We start from the raw sequence: 27,495 nt of genomic DNA, 5'->3' as shown, positions 1-27,495 counted from the left end.
ATGATCTCATTTTAATTTGGTTACCTCCTCAAAGACCCTATTTGCAAATACAGTCACATTCTGAGGTACTGGCGGTTAGGACTTCAACATAAGAATTTAGGGGCGGGGGACACAATTAAGCCCATAACATGGCCTAAGGAGAGAATATAGCTAGAAGAGGACCAAATGGTAGATTCCTGCAGCACTTAAGCTTTTGAAGCTCAGAGAAGTGAGCTAGCAGAGAAGACTGAGGGCAGGTAAGATCAGAAAAGTCAGTAAGCATGGCTTAATTCTCTTAAAACCTGAAGAAGCTCTCTTAGAGACCTAAGAATAAAGGAAAGAAAAAAGAAGCAAAACGATGGGAGAGAGGAAATTTACTGGGGAAATTGAGGAGTAGAGTTTAAGGAAAGAACATAACGTGGTTAGAGGCAGTTAAATAGGCTGGAACATTTTAGTTTGATTTGGAACAGATAGAAAGACCCAGCATGTATTAATTTTACTGAATTGTTGCCTGAAATATTAACCCAGATAATATCTGTATTTCTTCCAGCTTCATAAAATTCTTGGAGATAAGGTGAACAATACTGCCGTAATTGAAAAGCAAGTACTAGAACTTTGGGACAGACTGTATCATTCTTGGTTTGTAAAGGTAAGTTATTTTAGCTAAGGATTTCAGTTGTAAACTAATAGTGTCCTTTTATTTTATGGACTCATTGACTAGGTAGGATTGTGTTAACATTGGGATTTCATTTATTGACATTTTTAAGCCGCAAGTTCTTAAACCTCAGGTCACTAAAAGTCAGCTTGAATTGATGATTAGTCTCCATGGCAGACCCACCAGTCTCTCTGGTGTATCAGTATTCCATCCTCTGTTCATTACCATCAACAGCATCCCATCCTCTAGACCAGATTTGTACAGTAGAAATGTAATGAATGCAAGTCATACATGTAATGTTAATTTTTCTAGTGGCCACATTTAAAAAAAAACTAGGACAGGTGAAATTGATTTTAATAATGTATTTTACTTAACCCAGTATACCCAATATATGTCATTTCCATATGGAATGAATAAAAAAATTTAATGAGATTTTATATATATATATTTATATATATATATATTATATATATATATATAATTTTTTCCATTCTAAGTCTTAGAAATCCAGTTTATCTTTTACACTAACAGCACATCTCAGTTTTTGGACTAGCCACATTTTAGGTACTCAGTAGCCATATGTGGGTAGTGGCTACTATTTGGGACAATACAGCTTCAGACTAAGAACTTTTCTCTTTGAGGAAGTGAAAATAGATCCAAAAGTTTAGAGATATTTATTTTATTTTAAATAAACCTTTAATGCTACTTGTGCTGATGTACTCCTATTTCAGAATTTCTGACAAAAAATAGCATCATTTTTCATTAAATATAAAAATGATGGTTTGAAAGCAGCTAGTTGTGCCGGGCTGTTCTATACACTGCGCTGGCAAGGCCTGTGGGCCATTAGGAGCTGTGCTGTGGAAGATGCCCATCCAGGGGAAGGAGATAGAGTGGGGCAGAGTTCGTGGTTGGTTTTTCCCTGGGTTGATCTAAACAGAAGAGAAACATAAATAAATCTCTTAACTTGGGGTTTGGGGGTAGGAGGGCTTGATTTAAACTTGAATTTGTTGCTCAGTGACCTGTTTGGCATTGTGTACTCTTGCCCCAGGAGGAGTCGAAGGAACGGTGATGGTTTTTGTGGGTTTCCAAAACTGGGAGTTAAAACTAACTGGGGGATCTCTGGGTAGATATCTGCTGAAGAGCCAGACTATTGGAAAGGTTGTATTCACTTCTGCTGACTCTGGGGCTTCTGCTTACAGACAAACAGCTTTTACTGTCCCTCACCCCCTTTGAGCTTCACTTATGGTCCAGGGTGGTCAGTGTTTTTAAAGCATAGGTTTGTAAGTGGGTAAGTGCATTGCTTTCTTTACCTCCTTTACTAGGACCTAATGTCTTCATTGCATAATGAAGGCTGGCATCACAGTGCTGTTTGAAAAAAGTGCGAGAATGGAAACACAAAAATGTTAAGAATCTACTTCTATTTCTAAATTTTAACCTTACCAGTTACTTTGTTTATACATCACTCTTTCAAATCTGTTATTCCTGCATTTCTGCCAATGTAATTCTCTTCCAGATAGACAAGTTAGATTCCCCCCGACCCTTGTTTTCCCCTGTTTTATTGAGATATGATTGACATATAACATTGTATTGATGTTAGCTGTACTTTTTCATATTCTTGTTTCCCCTCTGCTTCCTTTAGCGTGTATGGAGGAGTAATAAGAGAGATGAGCAAAGGAGGAAAAAAGCAAAACTGGGAGACCAAGAGAAAGGTTACTGGGGCTAAAAGGAAAAATAAGATGAAAGTATATGCTGCGTTCGTGTTCAGTTGAACATACTGACAAGTAAAGTGTGTTCATGAACATACTTAGAAGGGAAGCATTTAAGCTAGGCTGAGACACAGTAACTAGAATGTAAACAGAAAAATATATTTCAGGTCTTTCGGTGGAGTTCTTTGTTGATTTCTTAAATAATACAAAGTTTTTCACCTTTGTGCACTTACTAAATTGCTCAAGTGGACCTAAAACAAAATAGGCTATTTATACCTCCTATTCTTTAGGTTAAGATGGAGATTTCATGTCTGAACTGTTCTATTCCATAGAATGTAACGCACTCTGGAAGGCTCAAAGGACACAAGATGCACGTAAATCGTCAGAATAGCTGGCTGGGAGACATTCTGGACTGGCAGGATATCGCTTCCTTTGTCCATGAGAACATTGAGACATTTCTTTCGGTAAGAAATAGTATTTATAGTTAAACTGGACTTAGGAACAAAAACAGAAACTCTAATTCCCAGTTTTCTTCACACACTGAAAGGCCTTTCGGTACCCTGTTTTTAATGCCATGATATTTACAGTTTGGAGAGTTCGAAATGCACTAGAAGGATGTCCAAAAGCCATAGGCCTCAGGTGTAGCTCCCCTGATGCCTCCTCTGTGGTTGAAGAGTAACCAAGAGATGCTGACTCAGGTAGCACACATGATGCTGTGGCTCTCAGATTCTGAGATGGTATCCTTGTCCCCTAGGCTGACCAGAATGTCCCTAGTTGGACCACTAGAGAGGGAGCCACCTTTGGTGGGTGAAGCCCTTTGGCAGATGGAAATATGGTTCCAGTCACATTAGAGAAACTGGATGTTTAAAGGCTTCGCTTATTATCATCCCACCTGTCCTTCCCTCATGCACTACCCACCTCTGCCTTGTTTACCAAAGGATCAAAGGCAGCAAGGAACAGCTTGCTGTGTTGCCAAGTTTTAGCGACTGTTCTTCATTCCATAGCATATTTTGTGAGGTATCTTGGTCTGTGGCTTTTCACAGAGATGAGAAGACTTCTCTTGTGAATAAGCTTGTAACTCATCATGTTAATAAAAGGGGAGGTTTGCTGTGCTAGATATTTTTAAAATTTAATTTTTATCAAAATAATAGATGACCGGGCTTCCCTGGTGGTGCAGTGGTTGAGAGTCTGCCTGCGGATGCAGGGGACACGGGTTTGTGCCCTGGTCTGGGAAGATCCCACGTGCTGTGGAGCAGCTAGGCCCGTGAGCCATGGCCGCTGAGCCTGCGTGTCCAGAGCCTGTGCTCCACAACGGGAGAAGCCACAACAGTGAGAGGCCCGTGTACCGCAAAAAAAAAAAATAATAATAATAATAATAATAATAATAGATGACCATAGCTGAAAGGTCAAAAATGTTTTAAGGTTTGGGCCTCCCTGGTGGCGCAGTGGTTGAGAGTCCGCCTGCCGATGCAGGGGATACAGGTTCGTGCCCCGGTCCGGGAGGATCCCATATGCCGCGGAGCGGCTGGGCCCGTGAGCCATGGCCGCTGAGCCTGCGCATCCGGAGCCTGTGCTCCGCAACGGGAGAGGCCACAACAGTGAGAGGCCCGCATACCGCAAAAAAAAAAAAAAAAAAAAATGTTTTAAGGTTTTTAATAAAAAATAGCGGTGCCCCTGCTCTGTGCTTCCCCACTTCAGTCTCATTCTCCAAAAAGAGCTCTCAATTCTTTTAGCTTTCTCTGTGTATTTACCTCTAAATTTCTTAAATAATGCTTATGCTGCTCTTTCTTGGTTTTACAGTATTATCTTTTGGCTTCCTAACATGGAAGATGAAGATACAAGTCCCTCAGTGCTTCCTTACAGCTCCCTTAGGGTTTTCTTACGACTCCTTTGGTCCTTTCACCCATCCCTGCACTCACAGTTTCCCTTTCTCCCAGTCGCCTAATGTAGCTACAACAGTTTGAAATTACATCTAGAAATTCATGTCCTTCAATTCTAAGAATGTTGTTTTTGATAATCCCTTCCCTCTGTTTTCTGTAGTCCAGTGGCTCTCAAATTTTGGTGTGAGGACTCCAAAGAGCTTTTGCTGATGTGGGTTCTATTGATACTTACTGTATTAGCAGTTAAAACTGAGAACTTTAAAAATATTTATCAATTCACTAAAAAATAACGTTACTTGTTGACATGAAGAACATGCTTGTTATGTCTGAAAAATAATCATTTTCCAAAACAAAAAAAATGATTTAGTGTGAAGAGTGGCTTTCTTTACATTTTTGCAAACCTGTTTAATGTCTGGTTTCTCATATTTGTTTCTGCATTCAGTCTGTTGGAATATGTTGTTTTGGTTGAAGTATATGAGGAAATCTAGCCTCACACAGATATGTAGCTGGAAAAGCGTGTAGTCTTTTAATAACCTTTTCAGGTCATCGTGACTATTCTTTGATACTACACCAAAACTCAACAAATGGTATTTGTTAAAGGTTAGTTGCAGTGTAGAATTTGAAATTGTATCAGTGAACTTTTTCTACTCTCTTATATTAAGGTCCCTTGATCTGTCTTGGCTAGGAATGGATCTTCTACCGTTACATGATTTTGTAATGTGCACTGGTCATTTGGAATATTGGTTCACTAATATCTAATATATATATTCTAAATATTGACACGTTTTGTTATACAGTATTAAAAAAAGTCACATTCTTTAATATCACCACCTATCTCATCAGAACAAATTTTAAGAAACTGTCAAGGTCAGCCCTTGATTGAATTTTTTGGTTTTATAATACCCAGCATCTCTTTCTTCTTTTCTGAACCTTTCTTCCTAATCACTTTGAGTACATAGAAAAGTTACTGGATTGTTAGTGACTACCAGTCTATAATTAATATATTCAGTTAATTTCTTAAGAATTACCACAGAGTATTTCCTATCAGTATGACCCAGAAACTATTTAAAAATTTTTTTTGATAAAAATTCCAAAGCGACTGAATTCCCCAAAAGAATGTTTGTAAAAATCACAAGTAAGGGCATTGTTGGTTTGTTTCTTAGAATCAGTGGCAGTATTCATTCATTCTTTATCCCATAAGGTCAAACAGTCAATCATGCATATTTTTGTAGGCATCATGAAGCATTTTCAAGATTTTATGTAAGGAGCTATTGTAAATGAAATTAGCCTGCCGAAGTCCTCTTATGAAGGCTGAGCTGAGGTTTGCAAGAAATGCTGAGGACAACAAAATATGCCTTTATAAGTGGTACATTTGAGGTAGGAAACGAATGGATAGGCCTTTCATGGAAGAGATGGTATAACTTGAGCATATGACAAAAAACAGAACTTCTCTTTTGGAAAGGGCACCAAAATAAAACCAGCCATTAGGAGTTCTGGTCCTAGCTCTAGTTCCGCTTATTAGCTTCATGCCCTTAGGCAAGTTTTTAAAAAATCTCTGAGCTTCAGTTTGTGTATCTGTAAAATAAAGATGATATCATCTACATTGCTTCCCTCGCTGCATTGCTGTGAGGTTTATGCGAGCATTTTGAAAACTATAATGGAAGGTGTTTTTCTGATCATCTTGCTTCCTTGTTTTTCATTAAGAGGAAGGATAGTCCTCTTGGGGAGAATAATAGAACAGACATTATCATATGGGACTTTAAGTTCATGAAGAGATAGGAAATATCTATAACACACCTACGTGAAAACACGTAGGTGTGTTATAGATACTACGCAACTTCTTTCAGTAATATTTAACATGTATTAACATCTGGTTCTAGTGAATTTGCAGGTGATGGATCAGATGAACTCAGCAGGTCTTGATATAGGGTCATTATCTATCTGAGGAAAAGTTTTCAGCTGCAGAGCTCTGACCCCATCTGTTCATTTCTTTTATTGTGACCTTAGTGAAGTCATTGAAGTGACGCTTTTGTGTTTGTTGTTGGTTCTAAGTTGAAGATGGCAAGTCGGTGGGGGAGGTATAGCTAATCAGACTAATGTTAGAATTTCTTGGCCTGTGCTTGTGGTCCTACAAGCTACATACAACTACAGGTTGCATTCTGGCATATTCTTCTGTAGGTATTTTTTCTATGCGTGCCATTTTCATAGTTATAATCATGCTATAAATAAGCTTTTTTGTCCTGTTCTTTGAACTTAGCATTGTATCATAAAATATTTTTCTGTGTTATAATAGAGGTGTTTTAATGGCCGCCTCTTATTATTTGTAGTACATTCACCATAATTTACTTAACCATTTTCCTTACTAATCAACATTCAAATGTTTTCAGATAAAATAATACTCAGTTCTTGGGCTTCCCTGGTGGCGCAGTGGTTGGGAGTCCGCCTGCCGATGCAGGGGATACAGGTTCGTGCCCCGGTCCGGGAAGATCCCACATGCCACGGAGCGGCTAGGCCCGTGAGCTATGGCCGCTGAGCCTGTGCGTCCGGAGCCTGTGCTCCACAACGGGAGAGGCCACAGCAGTGAGAGGCCCGCATACCGCAAAAAAAACCCCTCAGTTCTTGTTGTTTCAGTTTATGGCACTAAAACACTCCATTAAGAGCACACTAGATAGCTGTGGAAACTTCTTGCCTGAGGATTAGTTCTAATATTTAGCCTTCCTTCCTCGCCAGATCTTAGAGTCTCTGTGGATCGTTATGAGCCGGAATGTGAGCCTGCTCTTCACCACTGTCACCACGCTCCTGGCCATCCTCTTCTACAGCGGGACTGCCCTCCTCAACTTTGTTCTGTCTCTGGTATGTACACACAGATGAGTACGTGTCACACTCCTTCTGCAGTAAAGCATATTCTTGGTTCCATTTATGTTTCCTTCCTGTAGTTTCCAAATGTGATATTTTAGGAGGTACTATCCTTTGTTTTACAGGTAATTTTCCTGACCACACTATTTTATCTGTTAAGTTCCAGTGATGAGTACTACAAGCCAGTGAAGTGGGTGATAAGCCTGACACCACTATCTCAGCCAGGTCCTTCTTCTAATATTATTGGCCAGTCTGTGGAAGAAGCTATCAGGTAGGGATAAGATTTATGCTGTTCTTAGTTCCTTCAGAAACTGCTCTCCATGAGAGGCCCATTTTTCTGTCTTGAGACTTCCTGGTAACATTCAGTGCTAAGCTAGTGAGGGATGCTGGTATTTTCAAATTTTTAACATCTCCTTTAAGAGGATAATGTAAAACAGTTTCAATATCTTACTCTCAAGCCTGTGGTGTACAAAGGTCTAATGGCCTGTCCCCAGGCCCTTGCTGCAGCTCCTGATCGTCACATAATTTGCTCGGAAGAAGCCCCTCCTGCACCACACATACACCTCAGCTTCTCTCAGAACCTTCCTTGTATTCTCAGGAATTCTAGCTTTGCTTGGGGAGGAGAGTAGGTGGCCTTCCTGTTTCTTCCTCTGTCCCTCTGCAGCCAGGCTGTGCCCTCTGCAGAGGGTAGTTTGGATACCAGAAATGCAAAATTTTGTGTTATTTCCAAGTCACACCCTCTGTGTGTATCGCAGGTTCCAGCCAGAAATTTCCATCATGTCTTCTGGGGTCTATGTATTGCAGGCTTGATTCTGAATGAGATGATTCTTCAGCTTATATTCTTCATATCCTCTTTCTAAGTCACTGATTCCTTTTTCTTTTTCCTCTTCATCATGTCAGGTAGGGAGAGACCTTTTGCAGCCTTGTCTCAGCTCCTTCCCAAAACTTTGTCCCTCATTGCTCTAACTCATTAATAAGACTCTACTTCATTTTGACTTCTTATGAATAGCTACTCAAATGAAATCCTCATGTTATCCATTAGAGCTCCTTTTTCTAATAAGCTGTTAGGCGGTCTAAAGCTTCTCTTGAATAGTGAATCTTTGGCTGGCATTTCTGTTTCCACATACTTCTAAGAAAATGGTAATTTGTTGAAACTAGTCTGCCACAGAAATCTTGATTTGACCTGATAATTCTGTCTGACTGATTTTGGCTTATTTTTTCACTGTGTTCATGTAACAGCTGGTGAGGATACCACTTTGATCTTTGGAAAACCCTTGGTTACATTCAAATAGCATGCATGCACCTAAAATATATTTTCTCTGGAAACTTTGCTAGGTTTTCTGTTTTTCCTCCTACTTTATTGGACAGTAGCTGGGATTAAAACCAAAAAAGCTCTTATCCCCTTTGGTGCTCCCAGGTATCCACATGGAGCCATCCATGTAAATATTCTAAGTTTGGGAGTATATTGTCTACTGTAACAGCTTTCAGGGTGAAGTTGTCTTCAGGAAAGATACTTGCTGGCTTTAGCATTCCTTCTAAGCCTATTTGACCATTGGTTATCATCTTTATTAATCTATCAATAGATTAACTTTAGTGTATCTAAGTGACATCTGTCTCAAAAAAGTTTATGCAAATACCTTACCAAAAAGGAAAAATAACTTTCTATCTTCCCAATAGGATAAAGCTGTGGAATCAGCTATATCGAAGGCTGCCATAATCCTCTAGTCAGTGTGACTTAAGCCAAGTCTTACAGAAAAGTATCTAGCTTGTCCATAAAGAACTTCAAGAAAGATACTTCTTTTTCCTGAAGTAACCTTTACTAGCACAGCTGACTGTCCTCTAAATGTCTGTCACTGAGTCATTTTTTTTTATACCAAATATGCCACCTCCTTTGTTTTAAAGATTATTCTTTAACGTCATGGTTCCTTGGAACTGGTAAGCAGAGCTGTGATTTGTACCTAAGTCCAGCTGATTGAGATCACACATTCTTCTGGTATACCATGATGCCTTCTTCCAGGAGATGGTTGGAACAGAAGATGATGAATTAAATTCGTGGTACTGTTAAGACTACTCACAGGGACACATGAGGCCGGCAGCTAAAAATTTAGTTCTTTGCAGAGAAAGACAAATATCACATGATATCGCTTATACGTGGAATCTAAAAAAAAGGATACAAATGAACTTATTTACAAAACAAATAGAAAACAAATTTATGGTTACCAAAGCGGGGGGGGGAGGGTTAAATTAGGAGTTTGGGATTAATAAAATACACACACTACTGTATATAAAATAGATAACAAGGGCCTACTGTATAGCACAGGGAACTATACTCAATATCTTGTAATAACCTATAATGGAAGAGAATGTAAAAAATAATATATATATTCATATATATGTATAACTGAATCACTTTACTGTACACCTGAAACTAACAGAACATTGGAAGTCAACTATATTTCAATAAAAATGTTTTAAAAATTAGGTCTTTGGCTCAGGAAGGAATTTGAGGTTAGAGAGCGTACAGTCATCTACAGAGATATGAGGACATATATATCTTCTCACAGGTTAGGTTTGCTTTATCTTCTTGGGATTGTACACACTAATTATGTACTATAAGAATAGCCCATGTCTTGGTTCTAACGTATACTCATACAAACACCATTCATTTTGTTATCTTATTTTTCTTAAATTTGTTTTTAACTTTTTATTTTGTATTGGAGTATAGCCGATTAACAATGCTGTGATACTTTCAGGTGCACAGCAGAGGTTTATGTTTTTTTATTGTGGCAAAAGTCACATAGAGGACTTATTTTAATACAGAAAAAAAAATTAACAACCAACACTACAATTCTAATTGTTCTCAAAATTGATTTCTGTGAGTCTGAAAAATATGGTACAGACAAGATAACTTGTTATAGGCTGGGCCATTTTTCTAACCACAACTGTATCAAGTTATATAAATTATAGATTGTAATTCAGGTTGATTTTTAGCAGCCTGAGTGCTTTTTATTTCTTTACTGGGTCAAATTCAAGACTTAAAATATACAGTCTTACATAGATACCTCTGAAGAACTTTCTCATATATGTAAGATAACAATGAGTTCTAGTTCTACAAGCTCCTGTCAGTTTTTTCATTCTTAAGGATTATGTTCAAGATGGAATATGTTTCTTCATGGAGAAAGATTTTAAGAGGGAAAATATTATACAAATGATCATGAAAATATTATTATAATGCCCTGAGACTGAAGTTTAGTGCGTAAATTATCAGTGATGTCGGGTTTTATAAGCATCAGTCATTCGTTGTCATCTATGTTGCAGTTAAGTGAATTATTAAACTCATTTTATATGATCCATTAATAAGTTAAAAGTGGAATTGAAATTGGGAGTTAACTGCATGTCCAGACAGTGGAAGTGTCTTTGTTCTTCAAGCTTGCCTTCTGAAATATGTGGCTGCTAGATAATCACTGTCTCATTGAATTTCTGAACCTTAGTTATTTTCCTCCATTCTGAATGAGTATTCTTCTACACCGAATACATTTGTGATTGGGTTTTCATTTCATGAATTTTTGAGTTAGTGGCATGCATCCGTTACCCCCAAACCATTTTCCTCCCCTTAGAGCATGTTGTGTCCTGAATGTTTGCATCACACCCTTCTTCCCCGACGCTCCATTCTGCTTGCTCTGGTGGAGATATTGCACATTACTAAGTTGCATGTTGTCACGGCCTCAGTGCAATTTAGTGTGTGTGATATTTTCACATGAGTGCATGCACACGGGTAGGGCTCTTGCTTGTGGGATTACAGCTTTTCAGGGTCGGTGGATGGGAGTCCTAGTGATGAATTTGATGGGAGAATGTATGTACTGTGAGATTTTTGGTGAACATGCTTCCCACCTCTACCCTCCAGTTTTGCAGAATTAAAAGTATTTGGGTTGGGCCTCCCTGGTGGCGCAGTGGTTGAGAGTCCGCCTGCCGATGCAGGGGATGCGGGTTCGTGCCCCGGTCTGGGAGGATCCCATATGCCGCGGAGCGGCTGGGCCCGTGAGCCATGGCCGCTGGGCCTGCGCGTCCGGAGCCTGTGCTCCGCAACGGGAGAGGCCACAAGAGTGAGAGGCCCGCATACCGCAAAAAGAAAAAAAAAAAAAAAAAAAAAAAAGTATTTGGGTTAAAAAAAAATCAGCGTCAATCATTTAGTAAATCGGTATTTCCAGTTTTTACTGGAAGTATTAAATATTCATTAGAAGGAAATTCTTGTGGAGTTAAGGTTATAAACATTATTTGTTTAAATTAAAATGTATAAGGAAGAGTTTAAAGCTGTAAGAAAATATATTTTCATTTATTTGAAGAGATCTCCTAACACTGAAATAGAGAGGCAGAATCTCTTATGCATGTTTGGGAAAATTAAAATTAGTAGAGTTCTTAAATAATAACCAAGTCAGTAAATATAATGCCTTTTTAACCTACTTGATTAAAGATCAGTTTAATAAGCTTAAACCTTTGCTTCAAGTTTCCAAGGGAAATGACTTTTTAAAACTTTGTCTTGTATTTAGTTTCTCTTTGTGGTGCTTTAAAAATTGCTAGGGCCTCCCTGGTGGCGCAGTGGTTGAGAGTCCGCCTGCCGATGCAGGGGATACGGGTTCGTGCCCCGGTCTGGGAGGATCCCACATGCCGCGGAGCGGCTGGGCCCGTGAGCCATGGCCGCTGGGCCTGCGCATCCGGAGCCTGTGCTCCGCAACGGGAGAGGCCACAACAGTGAGAGGCCCGCATACCGCAAAAAAAAGAAAAAAAAAAAATTAAAAAAAAAATTGCTAAATTCATTTTAATAAGGCTCATAATAGAACTAGTGTTGAGATACAAATGTTTGCTATTTGCGGATGTAATTGAAACAACCTCTTGTTGATTTTTTTAATTAGCACTAGAGTAAGTATCCATGATCGGTAGGCACTGTCAAAGACACAAAACAATGTGTTAATTATATAAAAATACTGAATTAGTATTTACTGCTGCCAAGGACTCCACACGATTTAATGTGATGCCACGGTCGTACGCTTGTGTGTGTGATTCACAGTTATTTCCAGTGGGGACGGAAGGCGTCTATGGGAGCAGCTCTCCCTGAGTCCCTCACCAGCACGCTAGGTCTGCGTGCACAGCGTGACCATTCCCCTCTGGAATGGAAATCCAGTGTCAACCAAGTTTCTGTACCTTTTACTGTGGAGCTGGGTCTCTGGGGTGGCTAGTGAATCAGGAAAGGGAGGCGGTTGTAATGAAGGGATCCCTGATTGGTCATTTTATACGCGGGGTCTCTGAACATGCCTGCCCTCGCCACTAGCTCACCTTCTACTTGAGGTGCGGTGTGTGGCAGTGAGGGTAGACTACTGTTGTTCCCTGGGGAATGATGGTCTAATAGTCTTCCTGTCTGACCTTTAGAAAGAAAAGAGGGCAGAACCCGTGTAAGGAAATGTCAGCAGTAGGCAGAATTTGATTGTGGACTCTTTACTCTCCTTTTCTTTCTTTTCCCTTAGACTGTGCTTCCTACTTGTTTGTGGTCTAGGGCCATGTGTACCCTGAGGGCACAGAGCTTCTTGACTATGGTTTTTCATTCTCCCCACCCATGTCCTTGCTTCAAGTCTCACTCCATTAAAAGCAGGTCATCTGATGAAATCCTGAGTTGGCTGGCTAGTTCTCTCTCACCCAGTTTGGAAAAGTAACATAAATACTCTTTTGGTCAGAAATGAGAGGAGGCTGAGAGCTGAAGTAAAAAACTTGTGAAAATAGCAGTTTCATCTCAGAGTTTATAAAGGATAAAGACAGAGCGCTGGTTAAGAATTAAAATTCTAACCAATCATTTGAAGTCAATTCAAGTCTCTGGTACAGAGGAGTTAGATATGTAGTTGTGTAAACGAGGCATGGACACACAAACCTTTATGTGTCATACAAGTATAATTACACTTAGACAGAAAGCTGATTGTTTATGAACTTGGAACTTTTATTCACAGAGAGGTATGCTTAGATGAGGCCTAACTGGATGGGATGCGCTATGGCCTGCCTTCCAGTAGAGGGGACCCTGCCTTGTAACAGTCTCCATATGGCATGGGGCAGGGGAACATCTATAGGACTGTCTGACAGTGGAAGGTCTCTGAGTGAGGATGTGGCCTTGTTAGAAAGGGGGAGCTTCCAGCTCAGGGGCTGGTGTCAGTCTCATCCATTCAGCTAAGTCAGGCCTGCTGAGCCAGATTGACTGAGCTACCAAAAGAGGGGAGGAAAAGAGCCTGCTGAGTCTTCTGAATTTGATTCTCTCCAACTGCTGAGTGCTAGGAAAGCCTGGAGATGTAGTTAGAGAACAACTGTCAGTCTTTAAAGAGTCACTGAAAAGAGGTGTCCTAGAAGGTGGAGCACACGCAGATATTCTTCCACTCAAAAGAAAAGATTGGGGGCTTCCCTGGTGGCGCAGTGGTTGAGAGTCCGCCTGCCGATGCAGGGGACACGGGTTCGTGCCCCTATCCCGGAAGATCCCACATGCCGCGCAGCGGCTGGGCCCGCGAGCCATGGCCGCGGAGCCTGTGTGTCCGGAGCCTGTGCTCTGCAACGGGAGAGGCCACAGCAGTGAGAGGCCCGCGTACAGCAAAAAAAAAAAAAAAAAAAAAAAAAAAAAAGAAAAGATTGGGACTTCCCTGGTAGTCCAGTGGTAAAGAATCCGCCTTCCAGTACAGGGGACTCGGGTTCGATCCCTGGTCAGGGAACTAAGATCCCACATGCTGCGGGGCAGCTAAGCTCGTGCGCCACAGCTAGTGAGCTCACACGCCTCAACGAGAGAGCCTGCGTGCCACAAACTACAGAGCTCACATGCCCTGGAGCCCATGTACCACAGCTAGAGAGAGAAAAACCCACACACCACAACTAGAGAGATGCCGTGCGCCACAACGAAAGATCCCGCATGCCTCAGCCAAGATCCCGTGTTCCACAACTAAGACCCGACGCAGCCAAATAAATAAATAAAATAAATAAATATTAAAAAAAAAGATTGGGGTGGATAGTGGAGGAAGACTGTATGCTACATACATATGAGGCTGGTGAACTTGATACCTGGTAACAGTGGCTCCAATAATAGCCACTGTTATTGAGCACCAAGTGTGTATCAGGTCAGTTACTTGGGACTCCAGATGCATTGTCATTTAGCTTTTCATGAGCTGAATTGTTCTTTCTGCCAGCATCCACCCACGTAATACCATAAGTATGAAGTTTAAGCCTTACACCTTGAGGAGATGTGTGATGTAGCAGGCAGTAACTTCTGGCTGGGTGTCCATAGACTATAGGTTTTCTCTGAATGGAGAGATAAAAACAATTGCTAACGTTTCTTAAAATGTTAAACAGATACCATATTACCCAACATCTTCACTCTAAGGTGTGTACTGAAAAGCAGTGACAGCATATGACCAAAACTTGTGCTTAAATGTTCATAGCAGCCTTATTCACAATAGCCCCAAACTGGAAATAGCCCCAATGCCCATCAGCTGGTGAATGGATAAACAAATTGTGGTACATCCATATAATGGACTACTACTCAGCAATTTAAAAGGAACAAACTACTATGTGGATGAACCTCAAAAGCATTGTACTAGGTTAAAGAAACCAAACACAAAAAGCTGCGTTATGACAGTGGGAATGTACTTGACACTACTGAACTGTACACTTAAAGATGGTTAAATAGTAAGTTTCATGTCATGTCTGTTTTACCACATTTTTTTCAAAAGGTACGTAAGGTATGATTCTGTTGGTACAAAATTCTAGAAAAGGCAAAACCATAGTGACAGAAAGCATATCTAGTGGCTGTCAGAGGCCAGGGCTCAGGGAGGGATTCACTTTAACAGGGCATGAGGAAACTTTTTGGGAATAATGCTAATGTTCTATATTTTGATTCTGGTGGTAGTTATGCAACTGTATACATTTGTCAAAATTCACGGAATCATACGCTAAAAGTTGGTGAGTTTTGTTTTTTGGGTTTTTTGGTTTTTTTTTTTTTTGCTGTACGCAGGCCTCTCACTGCTGTGGCCTCTCCCATTGCGGAGCACAGGCTCCAGGCGCGCAGGCCCAGCGGCCATGGCTCACGGGCCTAGCTGCTCCACGGCATGTGGGATCTTCCTGGACTGGGGCACAAACCCGTGTCCCCTGCATTGGCAGGCGGACTCTCAACAACTGCGCCACCAGGGAAGCCCTGGTGAGTTTTATTGTTGGTAAATCATAGTTCAATAAAACTTATATAGAAGAAAGAGAGGAGAAAAAATGTCTAGGAATTTGAAGGAGTTAAAAAATTCTCTTAGTAAATTATTAGAAGATTTTTCTCTGCTTTCTAAAAAACTGTGTGCCAGATCATAAGGTAGGGGAAATATGTTGTCTTTACTTCCCTCATTGGGATACATGAAAATGTTTAGTTACTGAAAACAATAGATAGTGCATTTAGGGTCTACAAAATAACTTAAAAGTTGCCTTAGTGAGAATATTACCAACAGTCAATATTCCCAGAGGTAGAAAGAGACTTCTCCTACGAGTGGTCCTTTTTGGATTGAGCTTTGCTTACTTGCCACCTAGAGGGGTGATTCAGTTGTGGTTTTCCATTGCACTTTTTTTTTTTTTTTTTTTTAGAATCAGTTAAGATGAATTCTTACTATGTCCAAGATTTGTGATAAATATTTTATTTTATTTTTTTAACATCTTTATTGGAGTATAATTGCTTTACAATGGTGTGTTAGTTTCTGCTTTATAACAAAGTGAATCAGTTATACATATACATATGTTCCCATATCTCTTCCCTCTTGCGTCTCTTTCCCTCCTACCCTCCCTATCCCACCCCTCTAGGTGGTCACAAACCACCTAGCTGATCTCCCTGTGCTATGCGGCTGCTTCCCACTAGCTATCTGTTTTACGTTTGGTAGTGTATATATGTCCATGCCACTCTCTCACTTTGTCACAGCTTACCCTTCCCCCTCCCCATATCCTCAAGTCCATGCTCTAGTAGGTCTGTGTCTTTATTCCCATCTTACCCCTAGGTTCTTCATGAAATTTTTTCCCCTTAGATTCCATATATATGTGTTAGCTTACGGTATTTGTTTTTCTCCTTCTGACTTACTTCACTCTGTATGATAGACTCTAGGTCTATCCACCTCACTACAAGTAACTCAATGTCGTTTCCTTTTATGGCTGAGTAATATTCCATTGTATATATGTGCCACATCTTCTTTATCCATTCATCTGTTGATGGACACTTAGGTTGCTTCCATGTCCTGGCTATTGTAAATAGAGCTGCAATGAACATTTTGGTACATGACTTTTTGAATTATGGTTTTCTCAGGGTATATGCCCAGTAGTGGGATTGCTGGGTCGTATGGTAGTTCTATTTGTAGTTTTTTAAGGACCCTCCATACTGTTCTCCATAGTGGCTATATCAATTTACATTCCCACCAACAGTGCAAGAGTGTTCCCTTTTCTCCACACCCTCTCCAGCATTTATTGTGTCTAGATTTTTTGATGATGGCCATTCTGACCGGTGTGAAATGATATCTCATTGTAGTTTTTGTTTTTTTTTTTTACTGTACGCGGGCCTCTCACTGTTGTGGCCTCTCCCTTTGTGGAGCACAGGCTCTGGACGCGCAGGCTTAGTGGCCATGGGTCATGGGTCCAGCCGCTCCGTGGCGTGTGGGACCTTCCCAGACCGGGGAATGTCCCCTGCATCGGCAGGCGGACTCTCAACCACTGCACCACCAGGGAAGCCCATCTCATTGTAGTTTTGATTTGCATTTCTCTAATGATTAGTGATGTTGAGCATTCTTTCATGTGTTTGTTGGCAATCTGTATATCTTCTTTGGAGAAATGTCTATTTAGGTCTTCTGCCCATTTTTGGATTGGGTTGTTTGTTTTTTTGTTATTGAGCTGCATGAGCTGCTTGTAAATTTTGGAGATTAATCCTTTGTCAGTTGCTTCATTTGCAAATATTTTCTCCCATTCTGAGGGTTGTCTTTTGGTCTTGTTTATGGTTTCCTTTGCTGTGCAAAAGCTTTTAAGTTTCATTAGGTCCCATTTCTTTATTTTTGTTTTTATTTCTCTTTCTCTAGGAGGTGGGTCAAAAAGGATCTTGCTGTGATTTATGTCATAGAGCGTTCTGCCTATGTTTTCCTCTAAGAGTTTGATAGTGTCTGGCCTTACATTTCCATTGCACTTTGATGTCAACTTATTTTTGGCTTAAAATTTTTAAAACACCATAAGGTTGATCGAAATATCACATCTATATCTTTTCTCACCAGCCCCCCTTCCCCATTCTAGTCAGATTCTGTACTTTTTTTCTTAGACTTTGTTCTCATTAATCTTTCCATAATATTTGATATTATTATTCCCTCATTCTCAAAAGCTTCCTTCTCCCTTGCTGTCTGGGAATAGTGTACTCTAGTGATTTTCTTCCTACTAGAGAAATGGTTTCATTATCTCTTTGGCTGGTGTATCTTTGTCCTTAGGTCCCTTATGAGAACAGAGCTCATTGCCTCATTCTTTCTAGGCTTGCCCCTTGGGATATCTTACCCTTTCCTGTGATTATTTGGTGTATCTCAAATTTCTTGTCCCAAGTTCACTATTAAGCCTTGTCTCTTATTTCCAGCTACCTCCAGGGTATTTATTTTCATCATCCATCTTCAACTTAACACTGCCCAAACTAAACATATTCCCTTTTCTTCCATGTCCTCTCCCATTCTGGGGTTCTCCATGACTTTGAGACGCTGCCATTCTTTCTCCCTCAGGTTTAAAACCTGAATCTCTCATGTTCTTTTTTTCCTCCATGTCTTCTAGTCAGTTACTGTTCAGATCTTTTATATTTCCTGTGGGCTATCTCCCTTACTTTAAGTCTTTTTGGTATCTCTTTAGCCTGTATCCTTATTGTTAGAGAGCCTATGGCACTTTTTTCAGTGAAAGCTGCTGGTCAGTATGACAAGGTTTCACAATTTTGGGAGCCACTCTGTCACCAAATCCATGTCTCAGAACCCTATGAAATGACTGAGTCACTGGATTCCAGAGTTTGACTTAGCCTCACAGTGCACCTCTTGGGATGCTTTGGAAAATCTTGGTGTGTCCTTTTGTGTGTACAGTGTTACGTTGCTGCCACGGTCTCTGCTTTTTTCAATCACAAACATCTTTTCCTTCTCTCATGAGTATATAAGCGTGCGTCCCGTGCACCCCACAGATGCCTGGTTTTTGTAACTTTGTGATACCTTGGGATAACTTAAGATTTGCTGCCTTTGTGCTCTCTCTGAGCAGTTCCTTATTTCTCCTCCTTATACAGTATTACCTTAATCTTCCAAAGCAAAAATGAAGTACCTGAGATTGCATATTTTCATTCCTATTAATCACAGAATATGTGTGTCTGTTTTTACACCTCTTGTATTTTCCTTTCTGATTTTACTTCGGCATTAATAAGATTTTTTTGGTAAATTCTCTCCCAATGACCTGCATTCTTTGATAGCATTTTTTGAAGTTACTTTGAAGTTGGGTTGCATGGTTTAAGATGTGTGGGAACATTTTGTTAACGAGAAGAAAGACTGATGAAGTACCGGCTATAGTATTCCTCACTTGCTCTTCCCAAAGGGGAGGGCTGGCCACAGCCTGGATGTCTCCAAATTTAACTACATCCTCAGAAATAAGATATTCACACTTATTTTTCTTTCTCTTTATTTTGGTGGTGAGCGATCTGCTTTAGAAGTGAAGAGTTGATGAGTTATTTCAGTGAATAGGGTATTTTAAGGTGTTTTATTTCAGTTATCTTTTCATTAGAGAAATTTAAAGAACAGTTTAGTAAATCTATTTCAAGTTTTCAATACAAGATTTTTATGTTTCTGTGAAATGAAATGAAAAAAGCATTCTCAGGCCATTGGAAAAATTGAAGCTATTATCAGATTTGGATAAAGTAGCCAGAAGCCTAGAAATATTGATTTTTCTGAATCACAGTATGATACTGTGTTTATTTTCTTTCCCTTTTATCTTTGGACGTTCTAGAGGGGTGTTTGATGCTTCCCTCAAAATGGCTGGCTTCTACGGATTGTACACCTGGCTGACTCATACTATATTTGGCATCAATATTGTCTTCATACCATCAGGTAACAACTGTATCATAACTTGTGCTGTCCTCTATTTAAGGGACATTAAGCCATTTTACATATACTGTCAGCTTCCTTAAATTTAAAATGCTAAATTTTGAGATCTAATCTAGTCCAGATTAAGAGCAGAAATATGATTTGGAATGTTTGTTTATTGTTGTATCCCCAGTAGTTAAAACAATACCCAGCACACAGGAAGCACTGCATAAATAACAAATACTTATTTGTTAATTGAACATACTGTTCTGGAAAGGGATGAGTGTAAAGTAAGGTCCTTCAGTTAGCAGCGTTATTTTTGGTGATTTTATTGAAATTACACTTCATTTTTATTAGAAAGAAGCAAGGTAAAGAATATACGTTCTTATCCGAGATTTAGAAATTAATTTCTGATTTGGCTTTGGAATCAGTACAAATATTTGACCAGTGCTCTATAGTTATATTATAGGACTGTACAGTTGTCCTTTGGTATCCCTGAGGGTATGGTTTCAGGACCCCCTGAGGATACCAAAATCTGCGGATGCTCAGGTCCTTTGGCCCTCTGTATTTACAGGTTCCACATCTGAGGATATGGAGGGCCACCTGCATACGTATTAACTAACCATTGATTGAGAATAACAACTGTGGGACACTAAAATTTTGTTGCTTAAGAACAGATTCATGAAGTAAACACACACTTCAGAAAGATTTTCATGATCCAGTTTGAAGATCTTGGACCTCATTCAACTAGCAAATTCAGTTAAACAAGGCATATCATTCCCCTAAAATTTTTTTTTTTTTTTTTTTGGTGTGGTACGTGGGCCTCTCACTGTTGCGGCTTCTCCTGTTGCGGAGCACGGGCTCCGGATGCGCAGGCTCAGCGGCCATGGCTCACGGGCCCAGCCGCTCTGCGGTATGTGGGATCTTCCCGGACCGGGGCACGAACCCGTGTCCCCTGCATCGGCAGGCAGACTCTCAACCACTGCACCATCAGGGAAGCCCAATTCCCCTAAAATTTGAGTTTGTATTTGTTTAACTTGTTCTGGTGGAAATTTTTAAGTAGTAGGAGCTAGTGATTAGATTCTGCTGTTTTGTTATTGCTTTGCTGATGATGTTAAGTTGCTTTTTCTTCTTTTAATCTTTATTAGCTTTAGCAGCAATCCTTGGAGCAGTGCCATTTCTAGGCACATATTGGGCAGCAATACCTGCAGTTCTAGACCTGTGGCTTACACAAGGCTTAGGATGCAAAGCCATCCTACTGTTGGTTTTTCATCTCTTGCCGACATACTTTGTAGATACTGCCATCTATTCTGATATATCAGGGTAAGTATTCCACAGAACTTCTGAAGTTGGTGATGAATCATATCCAGGAATTCCTTTGGCCTTTTTTTTTTTTTTTTTCTTTTTTTGCGGTACGCGGGCCTCTCACTGCTGTGGCCTCTCCCGTTGCGGAGCACAGGCTCCGGACGCACAGGCTCAGTGGCCGTGGCTCACGGGCCTAGCCGCTCCGCGGCATGTGGGATCCTCCCGGACCGGGGCACGAACCCGTGTCCCTTGCATCGGCAGGTGGACTCTCAACCACTGCACCACCAGGGAAGCCCCTCCTTTGGCCTTTTTTAAGAAGATTTTTTTTTTTTTTCCTTTTGGGCATGGGAGAAAGGACTGGTGGTAGGATTTTCAGTGAAGTAATCTTTTGTGATCCCACTGATATAATCAAAGTTTAATTAATATCATTTGTAAGGTATGCTATTTTGTTATAAGTTTTATTTACAATACATGAGCCTAAAAATTGTGAATAATCCTCTGGTTTAGTGACATTTAACCTAGGAAAAAAGTATTACTGTACATACTTCAAAATAAAAATATTTTAAGTACGATAACAAGTTAGTAGTTATTTTCAGAACTTCTTTGCTTTTGGAGAAACACATTATTAGGTTGTAAGTTTGAGGATTTCCACGTAAAATGAAACCTCATCAAGTTCGTATCTGACAAGCAGTGCTTTCTTACTTTAGATATTATAGTATGGTTCTATGATGAATGCAGATTAAATTTAAGGCAGAAGCCAAACTTTGGCAATATAATAAATATCTGTTTTTGTAGGTTTTGATGTCTCTTAGAAATTGCATTCAGTAAATCAAGCTGATTCTCATTTAGTCACATATCCAGATTAACATTGCTTATTACAATCTAGGATGTGACAAATATTGAATTTTATTTAGCTACTCAAATTCAGAATATGACCTGCTGAAACTATCATAATAGTTAATATTTTAAATTTTCTTTAAGTAAAACTCATCACAATAAGCGTAGACAGGGTCTCAGTTTACAGGAAGAGGACCCTTCAGTTAATTTGAAATTATGAAGAGACCAGTCATATGCTACCTTGTTTTCTCTCTAGTAAGTTAAAATAGAAAATAAATGATGTAGAACAACTAAGAAGCCCCAAAGTTCCAGAGCAACAAGAAACAAGCAACTCCATAAGCAAACCTTAGGGGAACTTTTATGCCTAAAACTTAAAGATAACAGGAGAACTTCATAGTGAGCTTAACTAACATTTAATAGTTGAAATTTAAACCGTAAGAGTAGTTACATGATTTATAGTTAAGTGTTTTCATTTCTTTAAACTTTGCTGTAAATTTTATAACAGGGTTTTTAGCTAGAATTTAAGACTTAGATATAGTTCTATCTTAATAATAAAGTAACGCCTTATTTAACCAACATCATTAGGAAATGAAAATTTTTACATAACTTGCTTTATTTTATTTTGTAATAAATTAAGCTTTTATTTAAAAGCCCCCACACTTTTTGTTTTTTTTTAAGCTTTAAGCATTTTTGATAAAAATTTTCCTTAAATGTATTGTTTAGGGAAAATGCTTGCTTACATAGTGTAACATGGAATATTACCCTAAATCCTTTTTGGAATGAAGAAGACAAATAAATTACAAATATAATTTATTGGTTTCCTGAAGACTAGCTCACCTTAAATGTTACTGAATTGTAATACAGTACAGGATATCCTTCCAAGGTATTTAGTTATTTTCCCTTCACTAAATTGTTCTAATCATCCATGTTTAGAAACTAGAAACAAACAAAATATACCTTATTTCTAAGTCCCTCTTATGTCAGTGGTCATATGTTATTATCAGTGTGCTGTGCTGCTGTAATCTACAGGTATGCCTCATTTTATTGCGCTTCGCTTTATTGTACTTCACAGATATTGCTTTTTTTTTTTTTTTTTTTTTTTAACAAATTGAAGGTTTGTGGCAACGCTGTGTTGAGCAAGTCTATTGACACCATTTTTCCAACAGCATTTGCTCACTTTGTGTCTCTGTGTCATTTTGGTAATTCTTGCAATAGTTCAGACTTTTTTATTATCATGTTTTTTATGATGATCTATGATCAGTGATATTTGATGTTACTATTGTAATTGTATTGGGGTGCTATGAACTACACCCATATAAGATGGCAGACTTAATTGATAAATGTCGTATGTGTTTTGACTGCTCCACCAACCAGCCGTTCCCTTATCTTGTCCCTCTCCTTGGGTCTCCCTAGTCCCTGAGATACAGCAATATTGAAATAAGGCCAATTAATAACCTGACAGTGGCCTCTAAGTGTTCAAGTGAAAGGAAGAGTCAGACACCTCTCACTTAAATCAAAGGCTAGAAATGATTAAACTTAGTGAAGAAGGTATGTTGAAAGCTAGGCCTCTTGAGTCAGTTAGCCAAGTTGTGAATGTAAAGGACCAGTTCTTGAAGGAAGTGAAAAGTGCTATTCCAGTGAACACACACATAGTAAGAAAGCAAAACAGCCTTTTTGCTGATATGGAGAAAGTTTTGGTATTCTGGATGGAAGATCACACCAGCCACAACATTCCCTTAAGCCAGAGCCTAATCTGGAGAAAGACCCTAACTCTTCTCAATCCTGTGAAGGCTGTGAGAGGTGAGGAAGCTGCAGAAGAAATGTTTGAAGGTAGCAAAGGTTGGTTCATAAGGTTTAAGGAAAGAAGCCGTCTCCACAACATAAAAGTGCAAGGTGAAGCAGCAAGTGCTGATGTAGAAGCTGCAGCAAGTTATCCAGAAGGTCTAGCTAAAGAGAAATAATGAAAGTGGCTACATTAAACAGATTTTCAATGTAGACGAAACAACTTTCTATTGGAAAAAGATGCCACCTAGGACTTTCAACGCCTGGCTTCAAAGCTTGAAAGGACAGGCTGGCTCTATTGCTAAGGGCTAATGCAGCTGGTAACTTTAAATTGAAGCCCGTGCTCATTTACCATTCCACAAATCCCAGGGCCCTTAAGAATTGTGCTAAATCTACTCTGCCTGTGCTCGAGAAATGAAACAACAAAACCTCGATAACAGCACATCTATTTGCAACATGGTTTACTGAATATTTTAAGCCTACTCTTGAGACCTACTGGTCAGGAAAAAATGATTCCTTTCAAAATACTTTGGCTTATTTGACAATGTACCCAGTCATCTAAGACCTCTGATGGAGATGTGCAATGAGGTTAATGTTGTTTTCATGCCTGTAATACAACATCCATTCTGCAGCCTGTGGTTCAAGGAGTAATTTCAACTTTCAAGTCTTATTATGCAAGACTTTACCCAGATCTTCTGACGAATCTGGGTAAAGTCGATTGAAAACCTTCTGGAAAGCATTCAGCATTCTAGATGCCGTTAAGAACACTTGTATTTCATGGGAAAAGGTCAAAATATCAACATTAACAGAAGTTTGGAAGAAGTTGACTCCAACCCTCATGGATAACTTTGAGGGGTTCAAGACTTCAGTGGAAGAAGTAACTGCAGATGTGGTGGAAATAGCAAGAGAACTAGATTTAGAAGTGGAGGCTGAAGATGTAACTGTATTACTGCAGTCTCATGATAAAACTGTAACTTTCTTTGCTTACGGATAAGCAACGAAAGTGGCTTCTTGTGATGAAATCTACTTCTGGTAAAGATGCTGTGAAGATTGTTGAAATGGCAACAAAGGATCTAGTGTATTACGTAAACTTGGTCGATAAAGCAGAAGCAGGGTTTGAAAGGATTAACTCCCATATTGAAAGAAGTTCTGTGGTGGGTAAAATGCTCTTAAACAGCATTGAGTGCTACAGAAAAATCATCTGTGAAAGGAAGAGTCAGTGGATGCAGCAAAACTTCATTGTTGTCTTGTTTTGAGAAATTGCCACAGCTGCCCCTGCCTTCAGCAACCAATCACGCTGATCAGTCAGCAGCCGTCACTATCGAGACAAGACTCACCACTAGCAAAAAGATTACAATTTGCTGAAGGCTTACATGATAGCATTTTTACCAATCAGGTATTTTTAAATTAATGTATGTACATTTTTTTAGACATAATGCTATTGTATACTTAAAAGACTACAGTACAGTGTAAACATAATTTTTATATACTCTGGGAAACCAGAAATTTCGTGTGACTCACTTTATTATGATATTTGGCTTTATTATGGTGGTCTGGAACCAAACCTGCGTATCTCTGAGGTCTGCCTGTGTCTTATTTCATTCCAGTTATGTAAGTGATACTGTGATAAGCTGGAAGACACTTATGACTCTCCTATGAAATAAAAATCTTGGGCTTTTTAACAAATATTTTCCTCATGAGGCCTTTTATCACTACCTGTGTTAAAATCTGTATTTTAGGAGGTTGCTAGAAGACTAACTTATGAATAACAGTGATGTCATTGTATTGTTATCATCTTTATAAAAAAAGCATAATTAGTTGAACTACACACTTAATTGTGCCACTTAATTTTTCTAGCTGGAGGTAAACCTAACAGGTAGATTATATAACCAGTCCTAAGCTGACATTAACCCACCTCAGACAGCCCTGCAATGGTACCTGTTAACATTGCTGACTTCACTCCTTCAGTTGCTGGACCTATAAAAAGGCAAACGTCACACATGTAGGCGAGAAAATTTTTGCATCTTGTTATCTGCATTGAGGTAATCTGAAGAAAGCTGATAATGCAATCAAAAGGCAGGTGTGTTACAGAATGAACATCGTGTTAGAGAATGTATTTCCGACTTACTCCAAGGTTTATGTTTGTTAAAAGTCATGAGTAATCTGTGTGCTCTTTATTCCAGAGGTGGCCATCCTTACTTGACAGGCTTGGCAGTGGCTGGTGGAGCGTACTACCTGGGCCTAGAAGGAGCAATCATTGGGCCCATACTTCTCTGCATACTTGTGGTCGCTTCCAATATCTATAGTGCTATGTTAATGAGTCCCACGAATTCAGTACCCACACCAAATCAGACCCCATGGCCTGTTCAGACTCAGCGGTGAGTTACAGCAAAATGATCATCAACTGTGTGTGAAATTGAACTAACCTGTCTCATTGTTTTTCACCTGCATACAGTCTGTTAGGATACAGAGTACTTCAGTTCCTCTGCTCTCCTAAAGATTGAAGACACTAAAGTAAATAGAAATCATTTGTGTGTAGACTTTTGGGTTTTGCATATCAGGAACATTTAAAAACCAGTTGGGTCAGAATTGTTAATGTCATGAAAAATCAAAAATAAATAAATTTTAAAAGACCATTTTGAGACAGTGGTATACTAGATTGAAGGAGACTTAGGAAATAGGACAACCAAATGCAGTGCATGGGTCCATGACAGGATGCTGGATTGGGGAATGGAGAGAATCTATAAAGAACATTTCTGAAGCAGTTAGAGAAATTGATTATGGACCATATATGAAATAATATTATATTGATGGTAAATTTCTTAGGTCTGACAGTGATACTTCGGTTATGTAGCAGAATATCCTTTAGGGATGAGCTGTCAAACTGAGAGGGAGAAAGTGACTGTAGCAAAATGTTCACAACTGGTGAATCTAGATGAAGGACAGACATATGGCTGTTAATTGTACTATTTCAATTTTTCTGTAAGTTTATTTATATACTATTTAATTTATATATATTTATTTATATACTGTAGTATTCCAGTGTGTGAATATACCACAATTTATTTATTCATTGTAGTATTGATGGACATTTGGGTAGTGTCCAGTTTAGGACTGTTATGAATCAGGCTGCTATGAACTTTCTGGTACATGGCTTTTGGTGAACATGAGTACTTACTCCAGGTGAGTATGTTACCAGCAGAGGAATGGCTGGGACTACATCTGGTTTAACTTTAGTGGATACTTGCAAAACAGTTTTTCTATGTGGCTGTACCAGAAATTACATTTTAATAACAGAAAAGTAAGAAGGACTTTTAATGAAAAACTAAGTCTCAGAATACAGTATTTTAACTTTCCAGAGACTATACTGCATTTCCCTTTTTATTTTCAGTTGGAAAAGAATTTTTTTGTTGCATATTCTAGTGTAATTAAGGAGTCATTAACAAGTTGATTCTGAAAATGTATTTAGTGAAACTATATTTTTATTTAAAATTCTTCTAAAATGTTCTGCTTATTTAATTTTAAGTGTTGTATTTTGTGAAGAAAGACATAGTCCTTTAACCCAAAACAAGTAGAATAACGTTTCTGAGTTAGAGCTAGTTGGTCAAAGGGCCATTTTAGTTAATTCTAGGCACTTATTTGATGGCAGTGAAATATCAGTTTCCTGAAGAAGAGTGAAAAGAAGAGGTACTTAGAGGTTTTAACAAAGATGTCACCAGTTTGGGGGTGGTTACAGTATGATATCCTTTCCTGCCTTTGCTCTTAAAGGCAGGTACTGGGTTCCTGAGAAGTCAGTGGACAGTTACTTGAAAGCAGTAGAGAACATTTGCTGAGTGGATACCATATTCCTTGGGCTCATGAAACAAGAAGTAAAAAGAAAATTGGTTGATCAATATTTTGCTGTTATTTTAGAAAAAGACTTTTGATGATTCCAGGTTGGTAGAGCAAGAGTTAGTTTCTAAGGTGAAACAAAAGAAGCTAATATGAATCCTTCTAGAGGCAAGTGACACCTTTCCCCTGGTCCCCTTCTGAAGGCAGAATGTTGTTAATTAAGTGGTATGGGGGTTTGAAAAAATAATGTAAGGACCGATATCGCTGTAATCTTTTTCCTTCGAAGTTACGGATGTATAAAGTTTAAAAGAGTCAAAAATTTCTATAAAGCTTGTGAAAAAGAGCAGTCCTTTGCCTTCTCCCTGCCCCTTCCTTTCCTTTCTAAGAGGAACCACTTTCGACTCTATCTGATGTTTACCTCCATATCTTGAAATTGTGTTTATTTCTTGATTTTTTTCATGTATTGGCACTGTTTACTTCCCACTTGGAAAGTGAGAAATTATCTCTTCTACTAACCATCTGCCGGATATTACTAAACTGTGATATTGGTTAGATCAGTA

General features: G+C 39.1%; 1 protein-coding gene across 1 annotated transcript in view; it reads left to right on the top strand.

The window, feature by feature from the left end:
- TMEM245 (transmembrane protein 245) overlaps positions 1–27,495 on the top strand; it is a 101,692-nt gene that overhangs the window by 61,160 nt on the left and 13,037 nt on the right. The window contains exons 10-16 of the mRNA XM_081237156.1: positions 530–628; positions 2,673–2,804; positions 6,951–7,073; positions 7,202–7,347; positions 19,104–19,204; positions 20,329–20,503; positions 25,288–25,482. Of these exons, the coding sequence (XP_081093282.1) occupies positions 530–628; positions 2,673–2,804; positions 6,951–7,073; positions 7,202–7,347; positions 19,104–19,204; positions 20,329–20,503; positions 25,288–25,482 (971 nt within the window). The remainder of the gene's footprint in view (positions 1–529; positions 629–2,672; positions 2,805–6,950; positions 7,074–7,201; positions 7,348–19,103; positions 19,205–20,328; positions 20,504–25,287; positions 25,483–27,495) is intronic.

This window comes from Mesoplodon bidens (assembly GCF_964165515.1).
Source record: "Mesoplodon bidens genome assembly, chromosome: 6".
In the NCBI taxonomy this organism is placed as follows: domain Eukaryota; kingdom Metazoa; phylum Chordata; class Mammalia; order Artiodactyla; family Ziphiidae; genus Mesoplodon; species Mesoplodon bidens.
Note: the sequence above shows the minus strand (reverse complement) of the source record. Positions and strands in the feature narration are given on the sequence as shown.